Source organism: Ovis aries, chromosome 19 (assembly GCF_016772045.2).
Source record: "Ovis aries strain OAR_USU_Benz2616 breed Rambouillet chromosome 19, ARS-UI_Ramb_v3.0, whole genome shotgun sequence".
In the NCBI taxonomy this organism is placed as follows: Eukaryota; Metazoa; Chordata; class Mammalia; order Artiodactyla; family Bovidae; genus Ovis; species Ovis aries.
Window position 1 is genome coordinate 52,437,896 of NC_056072.1, and position 14,859 is coordinate 52,452,754.

General features: G+C 36.5%; 1 protein-coding gene across 3 annotated transcripts in view; it reads left to right on the forward strand.

Moving 5' to 3' along the window:
* Positions 1–14,859, forward strand: part of SETD2 (SET domain containing 2, histone lysine methyltransferase) — a 76,397-nt gene that overhangs the window by 5,490 nt on the left and 56,048 nt on the right. For 2 of the 3 annotated variants that reach the window (XM_042236343.2, XM_015102456.4), the window contains one exon: positions 13,625–13,640. Coding sequence is in view for 2 of the 3 variants with exons in the window: in XM_015102456.4 (XP_014957942.2) it covers positions 13,625–13,640 (16 nt within the window). In the remaining variant the exon portion in view is untranslated. Of the gene's footprint in view, positions 1–13,600; positions 13,641–14,859 lie in introns of all 3 variants that reach the window. The other variant, XM_042236341.2, reaches the window with a different exon arrangement.

Here is a 14,859-nt window from a genome sequence, read left to right on the forward strand (position 1 = left end):
CTTCTTGAATTTCTTTTTCTTAACTGCAATGCCAAGAGCATTGATACAGAGGGCAGTGTTAACATGGATAGCATCCATAAACTTAGGGGGAAAATTATGTCCTCACTAACCTCTAACTAGAAGTTAGAATTTCTTTTAATTACTAATGTAAACAGAAAACTGTAGTATTATAACCTGTGATTTTATTAGCCTATGATATAGTATCTGTGATTTTACTGCTAGTACAAATCACAGATTTTTTATGTTTTGATTATTGTAGATACTTCATTATCTACGTTCATCATTACATAGAAATTTCAGTAGATCGGAGATCCACCACTAGATTGTTGAGGAGCATATACAGTACTGTATCATACATTTGGGGTTTTTGTCCCAAAGGTAATTGGTCTCCTTTGTTTATTTCATATATTTAAAAATATTAAGCTGAAAAGCAATTTGCAGGCTTCACCTGACTCCAGAATGGTCCAAGGCACAAAACATTGGACTCTGTATCCTAACTCCTGGTTTAGAATCTCACCTCTTTTACTTAATAGCTGTATGAACCCGGGCAAATTTTGTAATGCCTTGGTGTCCTTGTAGGTGAAGTAAGAATCATAACAGTATTTTCTGCAGAGGGTTTTATGAGGATTTAAGAAATAGGACAGTGTTAAGTTTTTTGAAAAATCTGCTTATTTTTAATTGGAGGGTGATTACTTTAAACTTTTATTAGTATTGGCTAAAAATGCAGCTAGAAAGAACAGTACTTTATAAGGCACTGTGATATGAAAAGCATGGTGAATTTGGCAAAAATAAAGTTTGTTAGCTGGCAAAAATACTTTAGCATGTTCAAATTAAATATAAAGCAGTGGGGATAGTCATGTTCTTATAGCATTCTCATAATTCACCTAAGTTACAGTGGGGTTAGAGATGCCATAGGAAGCCAACTGAAAGATTCCACATAGAGTCTGGACCTTTAGGAGCTTTGCAGCCAGTCCATAATTCAGTTTTTGTTATTTTATAAGAGAAAAATAGCTTTATAGTGATCGAGGTATGTTCTTCAGGCCAAGGTATAGTCTTTGGGCTACTGAGGTACATGGGAGGCCAACTACTCGGAGGGTTTCCTGGTGATCACAGTAAGCCTGATGGAACTATTCTGTTGCTTAGGATAGAATGTGTGTGTGTGCTCAGTCATGTCTGACTCTCTGCGACACTATGGACTGTCCATGGAGTTATTCAGGCAAGAATACTGGAGTGGGTTGCCATTCCCTGCTACAGGGGATCTTCCCAACCGAGGGATCAAACCCATTCTTCCTGCATTGGCATACAGATTGTTTACCACTGAGCCACCTGGGAAGCTCAGGATAGAGTATATCTCTCCAGATTTCATGTCCCTCTTTTTGCTCTTGCTTCGTCTAGATTTCCAGCCAACGAGTCTTCCTACTGATAGATTATGTCTCTAAAAGGGTATCGAGTAACTGTTGTTGAGCAGTTGCTGTGTTTCCTAAGAAATGTTCAAACTGCCAAGACATACCTATCAGTTGTCCCTTTCTAGTTGTAGTGGAACTTTGGTGTTTCAAATCTTTTCTGCCACTTTTCACTGTAGTGACTAATTGATTTAATCCATAAGAGCTGACTCATTGGAAAAGACCCTGATGCTGGGAAAGATTGCAGGCAAAAGGATAAGAGGGCACCAGAGGATGAGATGGTTAGATAGCATCACTGATACAATGGACATGAGTTTGAGCAAACTCTGGGAGATGGTGAAGGATGGGGAAGCCTGGTGTGCTGCAGTCAGTCAGGAAGAGTTGGACATGACTTAGCGACTGAAGAACAAATTCCGCTTGAAATTGTAATGCATTGTGATTTACTGCTCAACACATATTGATAACAGTCTTTCTTAACCCTGATGTTTAGTGTTCTGTGAGCATTGTCAGTTTTTGCAGAGAAGCAAGAATAGTCATATGCTAGAATAAAACGTTGACCAGCTCCATAATTTCTGTTAATTCTTGTGAGATACTGTAGAGTATCTTATTTTGTCATGTATGTACTGAGGGCTATTGTAAGAGCCTGAAAGGCGATTCTTATTAGAAACTGAAACATTTACACCTATAGTCACTGAAATGCAGGCTTAGAATTCTTTCTTTTTCCTTTCTGAGAGAGAGCCGCTCTCTAGGGGGAAAGAATCTTTTATTTGGGGGAAAAAATATTCAAACTTTCAGGGAAGTTCTAAGAATAGCATAGTAAAACTCCCATATTTTCATCTGGATTGACCAGTTGTTGAAATTTTGCCACATTTGCTTTATCTTTCTTTATAAAAATATATATAGCTGTGTTTGTTTGTTTTTAATCTATTTTTAATTGAAGGATAGTTGCTTTATAGAATTTTGTTGTTTTCTGCCAAACTGTTGTTTGTTTTGGGCTAAACCATTTGAGTGTAAGGTGCAGGCACCATGACGCTTTACCCCTACCTAAATAGTTCATAGTATAACCTGAGAACAAGAATGCTCTTCAGGCAATTTAACATTTATAATAATATACTTGATATATAGTTCATATTTAAAGTGTGCCAGTCACTTCAATAGTGTCCTCTTTTTTTGGCCTAGGGTTACATACTGTGTTTAATTGTCATGTTTTTTTAATCTCTGAAGATTTAACTCTTTGTACTAAACATAAATATTTTGGAAACAGTAACAATGTCTGATATTGGTTTGAAATGTTTTCATTTTTTCTTTTTATTTATTTATTTAGGCTGCACCTGGAGGCATGCAGGCAGGATCTTAGTTCCCCTAGCACAGAAAATTCAGGGGCTTAACCACTGGACCACTGGGAAAATCCAGAAATGGTTTCTTTCTTAATTACTAGAACAATAAATGCTTATTGCAAAAGGCAAGATAATATACTTAACAGAGGAAAAAGTAAAAATCTACCTTTAGCATCTCTTCTTGGCTCCATCTCTTCAAATCCAGCTCATCCTAGAGGTGACCACTACTCACAGCTCAGTGTATACCTTTCCAGATCTTTCTGTCTACTACACATACTGCATCATCTGCCTGCTTGCATTTGTGTGTAGGATGTGCTTATCTTTTTTAATACGGAATACTCTATATTGTGAATGTGCCATGTTGAGTTGCTTTATTTTATATCATGTTAAGTAGTTTAAAAGCCTTAGGACATGAGCTGCATGGAAAGTGTCTCCTTCCAATTGTTTTCCCACAGGGTGAGTTTATCTGGTAATTTATGATGGCGTTTTCGTGATTCTCTTTAGAGTTTGATTCCTGCACTTCTCTCTTTCCTTTTCTTTTTTAAAATTCTATTTTATTGTCCATATTTATTTCTGTTTGTCTTGTCTGGTGTTGATGGATTAAAATAGCTTTTATTCCTGCCCTACTTTGATTAGTTGGTTTTCTCAACTCAAGGTATTTAAGAGCAGTCTCTTGAAAATGGTTAATTTGAAGCTAGCCAACAACCTAGTCAACTGAAGATTCAATAAGTTTTTTTTTTCATAATGGGATTTATATTTGTAAGTGTACTTTCATGAATTCAAATGAGAGGCAATTATTTTGTGTAATTTTTGGTTATTGTACGCTAATCAGGTGTTATGTTTGAGTCCCTCAGCTTTGGAATTCTTGTATAACATTGGTAGGTTGGTTTTTTTTTTTTTTTAATTAAGCTTAATGATTACTTCAGTATCTTTTCCAACTGAGCAAATACGTTGGTCATTTAGATGGAGATTTAGAGTTCGTCTGAGGTTCTCAAGGTGTTTTTATTTTAGAATGCCTTTTCTGTCCCATGCTATCTCACTAGTGAAAATATCCTTAGGATGGTGTGGGTAGTGATAGGGATTTGATCCTGCTGGCAGGCTTCTACCAGGTCTGCTCACTGGGAGCACTGCTGTGGGTGTGCAAGAACCTGGAGCAAGAGGTGGTTTCTGATTGTAGCTCTTCCTGCTGCCCAGTTCCTGCCAAATGCAGTTAGGCTCTCTTTGGGGAGGGCTGTACAGTAATTACCACTATTTGCTTCATGATTACCTCTTTGGAGACTCATGGACTAACTTGTGTTTTGAGTCTTTTGCGTGATATTTAGCTTCTTGGTGATTAATTGTTAATTACATATGCTCTACTTTAGAAGGCAGAAGATGTCGTGTTTAAAATTTTTATGAATTTTTGTATGACTGTAAAGTAGGGCTAACGTTTTTCATAAGTTATGTAGATGACTGCAAAAACCCTTTCTTGAGAAGTCCATTTTTCTGATGCTGACTGAACACACCGACTTTCTAAAATTGCCTGGTTAAATGTATATTTCTTCAACTAATTCCTCAATTCTCATATCTATATCAATTCTAAAGTATAAGCTACACTTTTTGTGCTACTGCTTTTGTGCTAAAAATTTTAAAGATTATCTGTAGAAAACAGATGAGTTTTGAGGTACAGTAAAACACTTTGTTAGAAATAGGTTAAAATGGACTCTTGAGGTTTTCCTCAGGATCACCGTAATAGGTATCTTATTTTCGCTCATTTACCGTATCCATTAAAAAATAAATATAAGAGTATAATTATTTAGGAAACCAGTTGTCTACATTATGAAAAATACAGTATATAGTCTTCTTGGCAGATTAACACCGATTTGTATAAAGAATTAAGGTTAATAACTAAATAGTGAATTGAAACAGTGATAGTTAAATATAAAACCAGTATTTCCCCAATTATAGAATACTCCTGTGTATTATAGAGAGACAGTGAGTCTACCAAAAAATATTTGGGGCTCATCTTTCTTTGGCCACTTTTCTTTATTATTGGAGAGGATAATGATAGTGTCAGAGGTTATGGAATTGGAGCAGCAGTTGGAATCTCTGACAGGAACTTTTTTTCAGATATGCGCATACTAGCTGTTCAGTTTGTTAGTCGTGTGCTTTTAAGTATTTTTATTACTAATTTTTCATACAAATATTTTAAAAGATACATTTGTATGCATGTGTATTTTTTATAATTCTCTAACTTTTAAGATACTTTGGATGGTTCCTCATACAGACCATCAAATAAAGGCTAACATTCCATTGGAGCCTGTCTTAGCGTTTATCTGTTCTGTCCCATGATTTAGACATGTTGGTTCTGTTGTTAGGATCTAAGGGATTTTGTAGTCCTGTGCTCAGTCATGTCCGACTCTTTGCAGCCCCATGGACTGTAGCCCGCCAGGCTTCTCTGTCCATGGGGATTCTTCAGGCAAGAATACTGGAGTGGGGTGCCATGCCTTCCTCCAGGGGATCTTCCCAGCCGAAGGATTGAACCCAGGTCTACCGCACGTCAGTGGATTCATTAATGTCTGAGCCACCAGGGAAGCCTTTTGTAGTCCTAGTTCTAGAAAATCCAAGGACCATGATAAGTATGTTTTAGAGACTTATTCTTTTAAATGGAGGAATCCCAGTAAGTAGCGCCCGGGAACATAGTCGTATGTGCTTAGTTAATGTTTGAGTTGATCTGATTGGTCATAACTGTCTTTATCCTGTTTTCCTCAGAGGAAGTGAGGAAAATTATAATCATACTAACACTGATGGTAAGACAGTCTTAAATAACTATTAGATTAGGAGCAGAGGGGTCGGGGAATTGAGTTGTATGTGTTGAGCTTATGAAACTGATTGGTGCTCAAAATACTTTTTAGGCTTTTTCTGTTGATCTTGTTGAAGACAAACTAATGAAACCCAGAAATCTGGTGGTGGTGGTCTGAGAGAGATTATGACTGCTGCCTTAGGTAGGACAGTGTATTGTGCTTTGTGTTAGAACTTACTTCACTTAGTATGATAACTTTAGGTCCATCCATTTTGTTACAAATGGCATTGTTTCTTCTTTTATGGCTGAGTAGTGGTTCATTTTATATATATATATAGCGTGTATAAATACACACACACACACTACAGCCTCTTTATCCATTCCTCTGTCGATGAACTTTCAAATTATTTCTATGTCTTGGCTACTGTGAATAGTGTTTCTATGAATATAGGCGTGCCTGTATCTTTTTGAATTGCAGTTTTTTCTGGATATATGCCCAGGAGTGGGATTGCTGGATCATATGGCAACTCTATTTTTAGCTTTTTGAGGAGCCTCTATATTGTTTGCCATAGTGGTGGCACCAGTTTCCATTCCCACCAACAGTGTAGGAAGGTTCCCTTTTCTCCACACCCTCTCCAGCATTTGTTGTGTGTAGACTTCTTAATGATGGCCATTCTGACCAATGAGAGGTGGTAATTGTAGTTTTGATTTGCTTTTCTCTAGTAATTAGCTATGTTGAGCATCTTCTCGTGTACCTGTCAGGCATCAACGTGTCTTTTTTGGGGAAAATGTCTATATTAAGATCTTCTGCCCATATTTTGATTGGCTGTTTTTTTAATCGAGTTGTTTGTATGTTTTGAGTATTAGCTCCTTGTCAGTTGCATTGTTTGCAAATATTTTCTGTGTGAAGAGTTTTATGGTTAAATAGATGTTCTCCTTTCATTGTCTTTGAAGTAATTACAGTATTACTATTTCAGTTCTTAGTATTATAGATGAAAAAGTATTGGAGTTGGTTTTCAAATCCAGTTTAACTGACTTTTCTGACTTTTAACTGACTTAACTGACCTTTTGAGAGTCCCTTGGACTGCAAGAATATCAAACCAGTCAATCCTAAAGGAAATTAGTCCTGAATATTCATTGGAAGGACTGATGCTGAAACTGAAACTCCAGTACTTTGGCCTCCTGATGCGAAGAACTGATCATTTGAAAAGACCCTGATGCTGGGAAAGATTGAAGGTGAGAGGAGAAGGGGATGACAGAGGATGAGATGGTTGGATGGATCACCGACTCAATGGATATGAGTTTGAGTGAGCTCCAGCAGCTGGTGATCGACAGGGAAGCGTGGCGTGGTGCTGCAGTCCATGGGGTCTCAAAGAGTCGGACATGACTGAGCGACTGAACTGATTACTCTGTTATGCCTCTCCATCAGGTGTTTTCGAAACACACAAAAGGGGAGAAGGGGGATTAGAGCATGCCTTCTGAACGAAAGGCCCTAGAAAAGAAAACTGGCTGAGTCATATAGTACTTTTTTCATTACACTGTACTAGTTACAGTCTTTACACAGTGTCAGCCTTGATTTTTCAGTGTTCTCATAGGTGTTGATGGTAGACATGAAAACCCAATCGCCTAGTCGCACTTCTGGATATGGTATTAGTTACTGTTGTTAATTCCAAGTCATAGTCCTTCTATCATTTTATTTTACTCTTTGTTGTTTCTCTGTGAGGTGGGCATCTCCCTTGTCAGTTTGAAGTATTTCATTGTTATAGAGCATAACTTTTGACCTCATAACAATAAGCTGTTGATGGCACTCCCCGACCCTCTGTGATGACTAGAATATTTTGGGACTTGACTAGGGCTGTGGACCAAACTACATTTTCAAAATTGTAGTTTAGTGTAACTTGACTTTTGAGATACAAATTAAAACTAGAAACACATGGTATAGAAGTTATTATGCATTATTACAGTATATATCTGGAATTTGGCACCTGGTAGTGGAAATTGCACTCAGATTTCTCATTTGCAAAATGACATACAGAATACTGTTTTTATTAATAGATTTACTTTGAGAACTCAAAAGATAATTTTCACAGGAAGTGGAAATTTAGCACTGTGGTACCTTATCCAAAGAGATTGGCAAATGGGTGGAAAATAGGTTAAAATATTCAGAATATTAGTGTTCTTCTTCCCAAACACAAAATTGCTTTATAATCACTGTTGCTGGTCTTTTTTTTTTTTTTTAAGTTTCTCACCTTAACTATTTTAAAATAAAATGACTCTGAACTAGAACTGTGTATTGATGTTATTTGGCAAAAGTTAATATATAGAAAATGTTTCCATCATGCATAATGTTTGCTATGGTTACATATTTGTGATTTTATTTTGGTTAATTATTGGGGAGTTAAATCTTACAACCATAGAAATAAATTCTAAACCGGATGGGTAAATCCTGGTGCTTACTTTTGCTTGGGTCGAGGGTTTGATGCTCAGCCACAGCCAGGTGAGTGGGCCCTGACTGTGTGTGGGTGGGTGGTTGGGTGGGTGCATATCTTTTGCTAGCACTTTGCTTGCTACATGTGCACACATGGTTTCTTGTTTGCAGATTGGTTATCCTCTTTCATATTGCAATTAAACAGTAAGCGTTTTTTATTATGAAAAACTTCAAATGTTTGTACACGAGAGAATGGTATGATGAATACGCTTTGCTCTGCCCAGTGTACTCAGCAAGCTTCAGCAGTTATTAATGCTTTGCCATTCTGGTTTCATCTGTCTCCCACTCTTCTGTTGTTTCTGGAATATTTTAAAGCACCCCAGGTATTCTATCATTTCATAGTTAAGTAAGAGAGGCTCTAGAAATAACCACAATATCATTGTCATATCTAGTGCATGCGTACATTCTAAGTTGCTTCAGTCATGTCCAACTCTTTGTGACCCTGTGGATTGTAGCCCGCCAGGCTCCTCTCTGTCCATGGGGATTCTCCAGGCAAGAATCCTGGAGTGGGTTGCCATGTCCTTCTCCAGGCATATCTAGTGCAACTGGCAGTAAATATTTAATGTTATTTAGTATACTGTCCCTGCTCATTTATTAAAAAATTCATCAAGATCTAAGTAATCATGTGACTCCTAGATTTCAAATCTCAATCTGTGATAGTCTTATATGTTTGCTACATTTTTTTGAAGACTGGTAGTTATATCAGGCCTTTCACTCCACCTCCTTCCTGCTAGTAGTTTTCCAGTTACATACTGCATCATGTTGGCCGCAGGTAGGAGAGGGCACATATCTGGTTGTTTTAATTTTATTGATGTCAAAATTAATCATCAGATTCTAGTGTAGTTGGCTTGATCCATTCATTACAAAAGTTCCTCATCAACCTTTCATCTGCTAGGTTTTGCTGCCATTGATGATTATTGCATTTATTAGCTAGAATTCTCCTATAAAGAACAGCTATGACTCACCAGCTGTTTGATTGCCCTGAAACACAGACAACATGATCATCAAGACTCTAGTTTGAACACTTCTGTTACTCTTTATTTCATGATGCAGTCCCTTCTGTTGCTAGGCAGATACATTTACTGTTACACTAAATCAAAATATGTTTCTCTGAAACTTTTTACTCTTTTTCTCCCAGTTCTGTGTAATAGCTAATGTTTGACTTAAAGAGCAAGGGCTCTGCAGTCAAACAGCCTGAATATTTGGCTCTGGCACATTACTAGCTATAACTTACGTTTCTTCATTTGTGAAAATGGGGACTGATATGTAGTATACCCTTCTTAGATTTGAGGATCAGATGAGCTAGTTGTATGTAAAGCATTTAATGAAATACGTGGGAAAATGGAAAATATTCTGTTAGCTACTTATAATGGTGCTGGCAGTCTGATTGGCTGTAAGACAGTAGTATACATAACGTGGTCCAGTTACTAAGAACTTAGCCTTCAGCTCTTTCTGTCATGATTCATTGGCTAGTACTAAAAATGAATTTCAGCATTTATACATAATGTTTTTTGAAGGTTATTTGGTAATGGTTATACCTTCTCCCACAGTTTGCTAATGAGGAAAATAAAACAGGTAATTTAAGAGATTTAACTCAAAACAGAAAAATGTAGTAAAACTCATTTGTATATAGTAAGCCCTAAAATGTTCAAATTAGATCCCCATTCTGCCCAATTATGAGTTTTGGAAAACAGATTACTTTAACAGGAGAACATAGTTCATGCAAGTGTTGCTAGAGGCTAATTTGGAAGAACAGTTTAGAAACATTTCAGGTATACATACTATTGGTAACATTTGGGATGATATTCTTAGCTTTCCTCACTGACTAGAAACTCTTCAGTGATACATTGGAGATCAGCTGTGTTTACAAAGTGATTTCTTGTTTAAAGAAGATAACTTTACTATAGACACTCCACAATAAAATAAAGCTTCAACTATTTGGGGATATAAGAGTGATGAATATGACATGGGAGAGAGAAATGCTGTTTTGACCTATATTTATTTATATAACTAGAGATAGCTTTGAAAAGATGCCATACTGTGAGAATATTCCTGCTGTAATTTTAATAACATTTAAAAAATAACATTTAATCTGTATACGTGTATACATACATCTGTTTTGACTGTATCAGTTTTGTAGAGTCAAAACTCTATGTTTGAGATACTATGCTAGTTGAAGATGTGGACGTCAGAGCAAATGAGAAATAGCGCCTATGTTTATCAAGTCTGTTGTCACTAGTTCAGGTTAGTATATTCATTCCAAACTGCTTTGCCTAAAGTTTCCAGGCCTTTGATAAAAGGCAGTGGTATTCATGGCTATTTTTTTGTCCACGTAAATCATATTTCTCATCAGTGTTTTTATTTACTTGTCCTCATGAGTTCCATTTCTTGGATGAGAGGATGGCAAATGTTATAACTTATGACTTGTATGGCTAATTTTTTCTACAGGTCAGTTTTGAGGTATTGACCTCTTTTCCTTTGAGAATTGTTTAAAATGAGAAAGCTAAAACCTGATACTATTGTTAAGAAATTTCTTTGATTCAAAAAGTAATAAGAATTTATGCTAGGAATGGGCCTGGCAAACCCAAGGAGATTATACAGTAAGGACAAGGTATAACATCTTGTTATATCTTGATACCTTTGTCTCTTTGTAAGGAAAGAGGAAAACAGGCACAGTAAATGCAAATCAAGGCTATATATGTGATTGCCATTCTGCAAAGTTTATGATGTAGGAGGAGGGTGGCTGCAGCTGTGAAATTTTGCTTCTTTCCTAATATTGGAGATAATCACTCAGTACTTGAGAAGGATTCCTTGCCAGTATTTCCCATGGCTCTTACTTGGGCCTTGGTTTGTATAGCAAACCAGTTTTCTCCTGGAGAGCTCAGAGTCCTACTTGAAGCCAACCTCTGGACTAAGATGTTATGAGCAGTGTTATGAAATACTAGCCTTCCGTTTTGTCAGTTATCTTCCTTCCTTTTGTTATCAGCCAGTTCTCCTCTCCTTTCTCTTGAGTTTTCATCTCTTCACAATACTGCCTCTGCAATTTTATACTCTATTTATTAGAGAGTTGAGTTCAGTGCCTACCTGAATATGAGTTTAGAAAGATTTCAGGTAGTGTTTTTCCAGTTGAGGCTCTAGGATCCCCAAGAGTCCATTAGTCTCTTTAAAAAAAAAAAAAAATCTTAAAGGACGAAGGATTCTGTGAGGATATTTAATAGTTTTTCACATTTTATTATGTTGAAAAATAATTAAATTTTTGAGATAATTTCAGGCTTATAGAATGATTTCAAAAGTAATAGGGATTTCTTATACACCATTCATCTAGATCCCGCAGATGTATATAGCACAGGGAACCCTGCACAGTGCCATGTGCCAGCCTGGATGGGAGAGGGTCTTAGGGGAGAATGGATATGTGTGTCTGTATGGCTGAGTCCCTTCACTGTTCACCTGAAACTGCCACACATTGTTAATTGGCAATACCCCAATACAAAATGTTTTCGGTGTTTAAAAAAAGAAAAGCAAAAAAAAAAAAATCTACTGCACTGAATGCAAAATAATACAGATTCACATGTAATAGCAAATAAGAAAATAAAAAGAGGCCCATATGTCACTCAGATATGAGAAACACCAGCTTTAAGTATTTGAGGAATATTTGAGTTTTAGTAAGAAAGCGTTAAAGATTAGGAAGGAGTGACTTTTTAAAGCCTTTACTTATTAAAATCAAGATAAAATGCTGTATCTGATATATGGTTTAGGAAATTCAATAAACTGAAATCGTGGATTGAGACCTTTAGGGCTTCACTTTTATAACCTTATATCTAGGATGAGAATTGTGTCTGATCTTAGGTAAGTTCTTATCCAGATTTTTCTCACATGTTTCTGATGACAAGGAAACTTAAGTACCCAGTACAGAGGCACATTCCAGTTGCAGCTACCTCAGATTTTGTTTTCATAAAGCAGTAAGAAAGACTAACAACTCAGTAGGTAATCAGTGGCAAAGGAGCTGAAAAAAGCACTTCCCAGAAAAAAGAAAAAATGCCAATGACCTATAGATATCTGTTAGGCTGGTAGAACTACAACTGAAGCTATATCTTAAGTACGTTGATGTGTAATTATATCCAGGGCTTTCAGCCCAGAAAAGGTAGAGAGGTATAATTTCCATTTGTGTATGTCTTTTCTCCTTTAAAAGCAATGTGTATTCCTATATAAGCACACACTGTTTGGAAGGATATGCAAAAGATAACAATAGTCGCCACTAGGTAGATCTAATTTTAGTTGTATATCTTTTTGTAAATTTTATGTTTTTCCCTGTGTACATGTATTTTTCAAATAAAGAAAACTAACATATTCTAACTTAAAATGAGGTATAATCTGTCATTCTGTACTTTTGGTGGTCACAGGTCCAACTTTTGGAATTGTACAAAAATAAGGCTATTTTATCTTCTAAGTTTTCTGATACTTTGAGATACATCGCTATGGTCCTGTAACTTGTCTTTTTCCAGAGTAAATAAAATTATGTCCTTTTAAGTATAACCATTTCCTGTGTAACATGGTATCTGAAATACATTTCCTTACTATCTGGCTTGTTTATGTTTATGAATCTTGTTGATATGGCCAAATCTCTCTCATTATATGCGTCCTCCCTTTGGAAACTTCCTGTGTTTCCTGAGAAGTTGGTTGATTGGTCGATTTGAATAATCATGTCATTCTTTGGTTCTTTGAGCTTTCTGTGACAAAGACTCTTAATTAAATCTTTTTTCCACGTGTGTCCTGTGACCTAACAGAGATTTGTCTTTGTGTTGACACGGATAGTTAAAATTCTTTAAATACAGTTCTTTAGTAAGCTGCAGATCTGCATACTGTACATTTTTGACAGAAAATTGGCTGCATGTTCCTCTGGGTTTTCTTCTGTAGTAGCTTTTCCAAAGAAGAAACAAGGCATTCTAGCACGATCTCATGCTGGAAGGTTAAATGCATGACTTTGCATTATGTTTTTATGTTTTATGGCGAGGGCACAGGAGACTCAGTACTGTCTGTGACTTCTTACCCGCCTGTTCTATTAACTTTCCTTCAAACTTTCCTATTCTTTGCTCCTGACATTATATTATTTACCAAAGCAAGTGTTCTTCTATTAAAAACGTTTGTGGCTGATTCCTGCTATTAATTATGGCCTAACAATTTCATTAATGTCTTTAAAAAGATCTTTTAGGAACAATTCTTTCCATTCCTATCCTTCCACTAAACTAAGTTGCTTATCTTCCTCTTTGCTGTTATACTTGTGCGTACTTCTATCCTTGTATTTATTTGCTCCATTATGTTGGAATTACTTTTAGAACAATCGTGTTTACAGAAAACCATAAGAGCTTCTTGAGGGGAAGGACTCTGCTTTAATCACCTTTTCTCTCCGTCACCTAGCACAGTGCATAACACTATCTTAATTGAATATTTGCTATGCTAAATGTAACTAAGGCTATGAAGGGACAGCCCATATAGAATATACCTGGAGGTTGTATGCATCCTAAGCTTTAATAAACAATTTACATTTCATTCCATTTTAAGTATTTATGATTTATTTTTTATTCTTTTGCATGCTTTCTTGGCTGGATGACAATAGAGAAGAAGAAAATGAGGTAAGTATAATTTAACTAGGTATTCAGTGATTATGAGATTGAAAACATTCAAAATTTAGCTATCATTTTGAATATGAAATGAAGTAATAGTTTTTGCTTAATTTTGTTTTTGGATCTGTAATAATTCATTCCGGTGAGGGATGTTGTATACTTCATGAAAATGGTTTTTAAACTTTCAAGCTTCAAGAGCTTTTGTCAAGGTAAAGGAAGCTGGCAACTTGAGACAGTGTATTTTTACTGTTTTTATGCATTGAGCTTCCATGTAAGATTTAATTTGAAAAGTGAATTCTCTTTCTTAAGAAATATTTGAAGACCACTGCTCTGTGATAATGCATGTAAAAATGTTTACTTTCCCACTTGAATGGTTACTGTATAATTTTTGAAAACTGATTTCAGATTTTTACCATGTTGAAGTGGAAAACTGTCCTCTTAAATAGCCAGAGTTGATTAAAGAACATCAATTAGAAAAATGTTGTAGATGGCAAGTGTACTATCTTTAATTTAGACTTGAGTTTGTTGCTGTAGACTTTCCTGATGTTCTGTCTACAACCGAGGTTAAGCCTTTAACTTCTGAAGCGCACCAGTTCCTTTGGTGGTTTGGCAAATAATGAAGGGTAAAGTCTTCTTAGATACATACTTTGTAGTTGTTGCTTATAGTAGGATAAGACTGTAAGTCCGCTTGGCCTGGGTATGTATGGGGCCCAGCAGATGTAGTGGTAATGTGCCAGGACAGTGATTTCCAGGAAGGCAGAAAGGCCTGGTTCTCATTTGGTTTGGTTACCTCATCTATAAAATGAGTGAGGTGGGAAACTGCTCTATACCAGCGGTTCCCCACGTCTAGGAAGTCCCTCAGAGTTGCCTGAGATGCTTGTTTTCAGAAAACAAAACAAACTTCTTGTTCACTTTAGAGCTCTTGAATTGATATTTCCTGGAGTTTTGTCACAGATCTATATTTCTACCAAGTACCCAAGTGACTCTCTTTTTTTAATCTATTAATTTGTTTGGCTGCACTGGGTCTTAGCTGCAGCACATAGGATCCTTAGTAGAAGCATGTGAACTCTTAGTTGTGGCATGTGGGATCTAGTTTCCTGATCAGGGATGGAACCCAGGCCACCTGCACTAAGAGTGTGGAGCCCTAGCCACTGAACCACCAGGGAAGTCCCCTCAAGTAGTCCCTGCAAGTGATGATTCTGTGTGATGCCAGAAGACCACTAGTTGT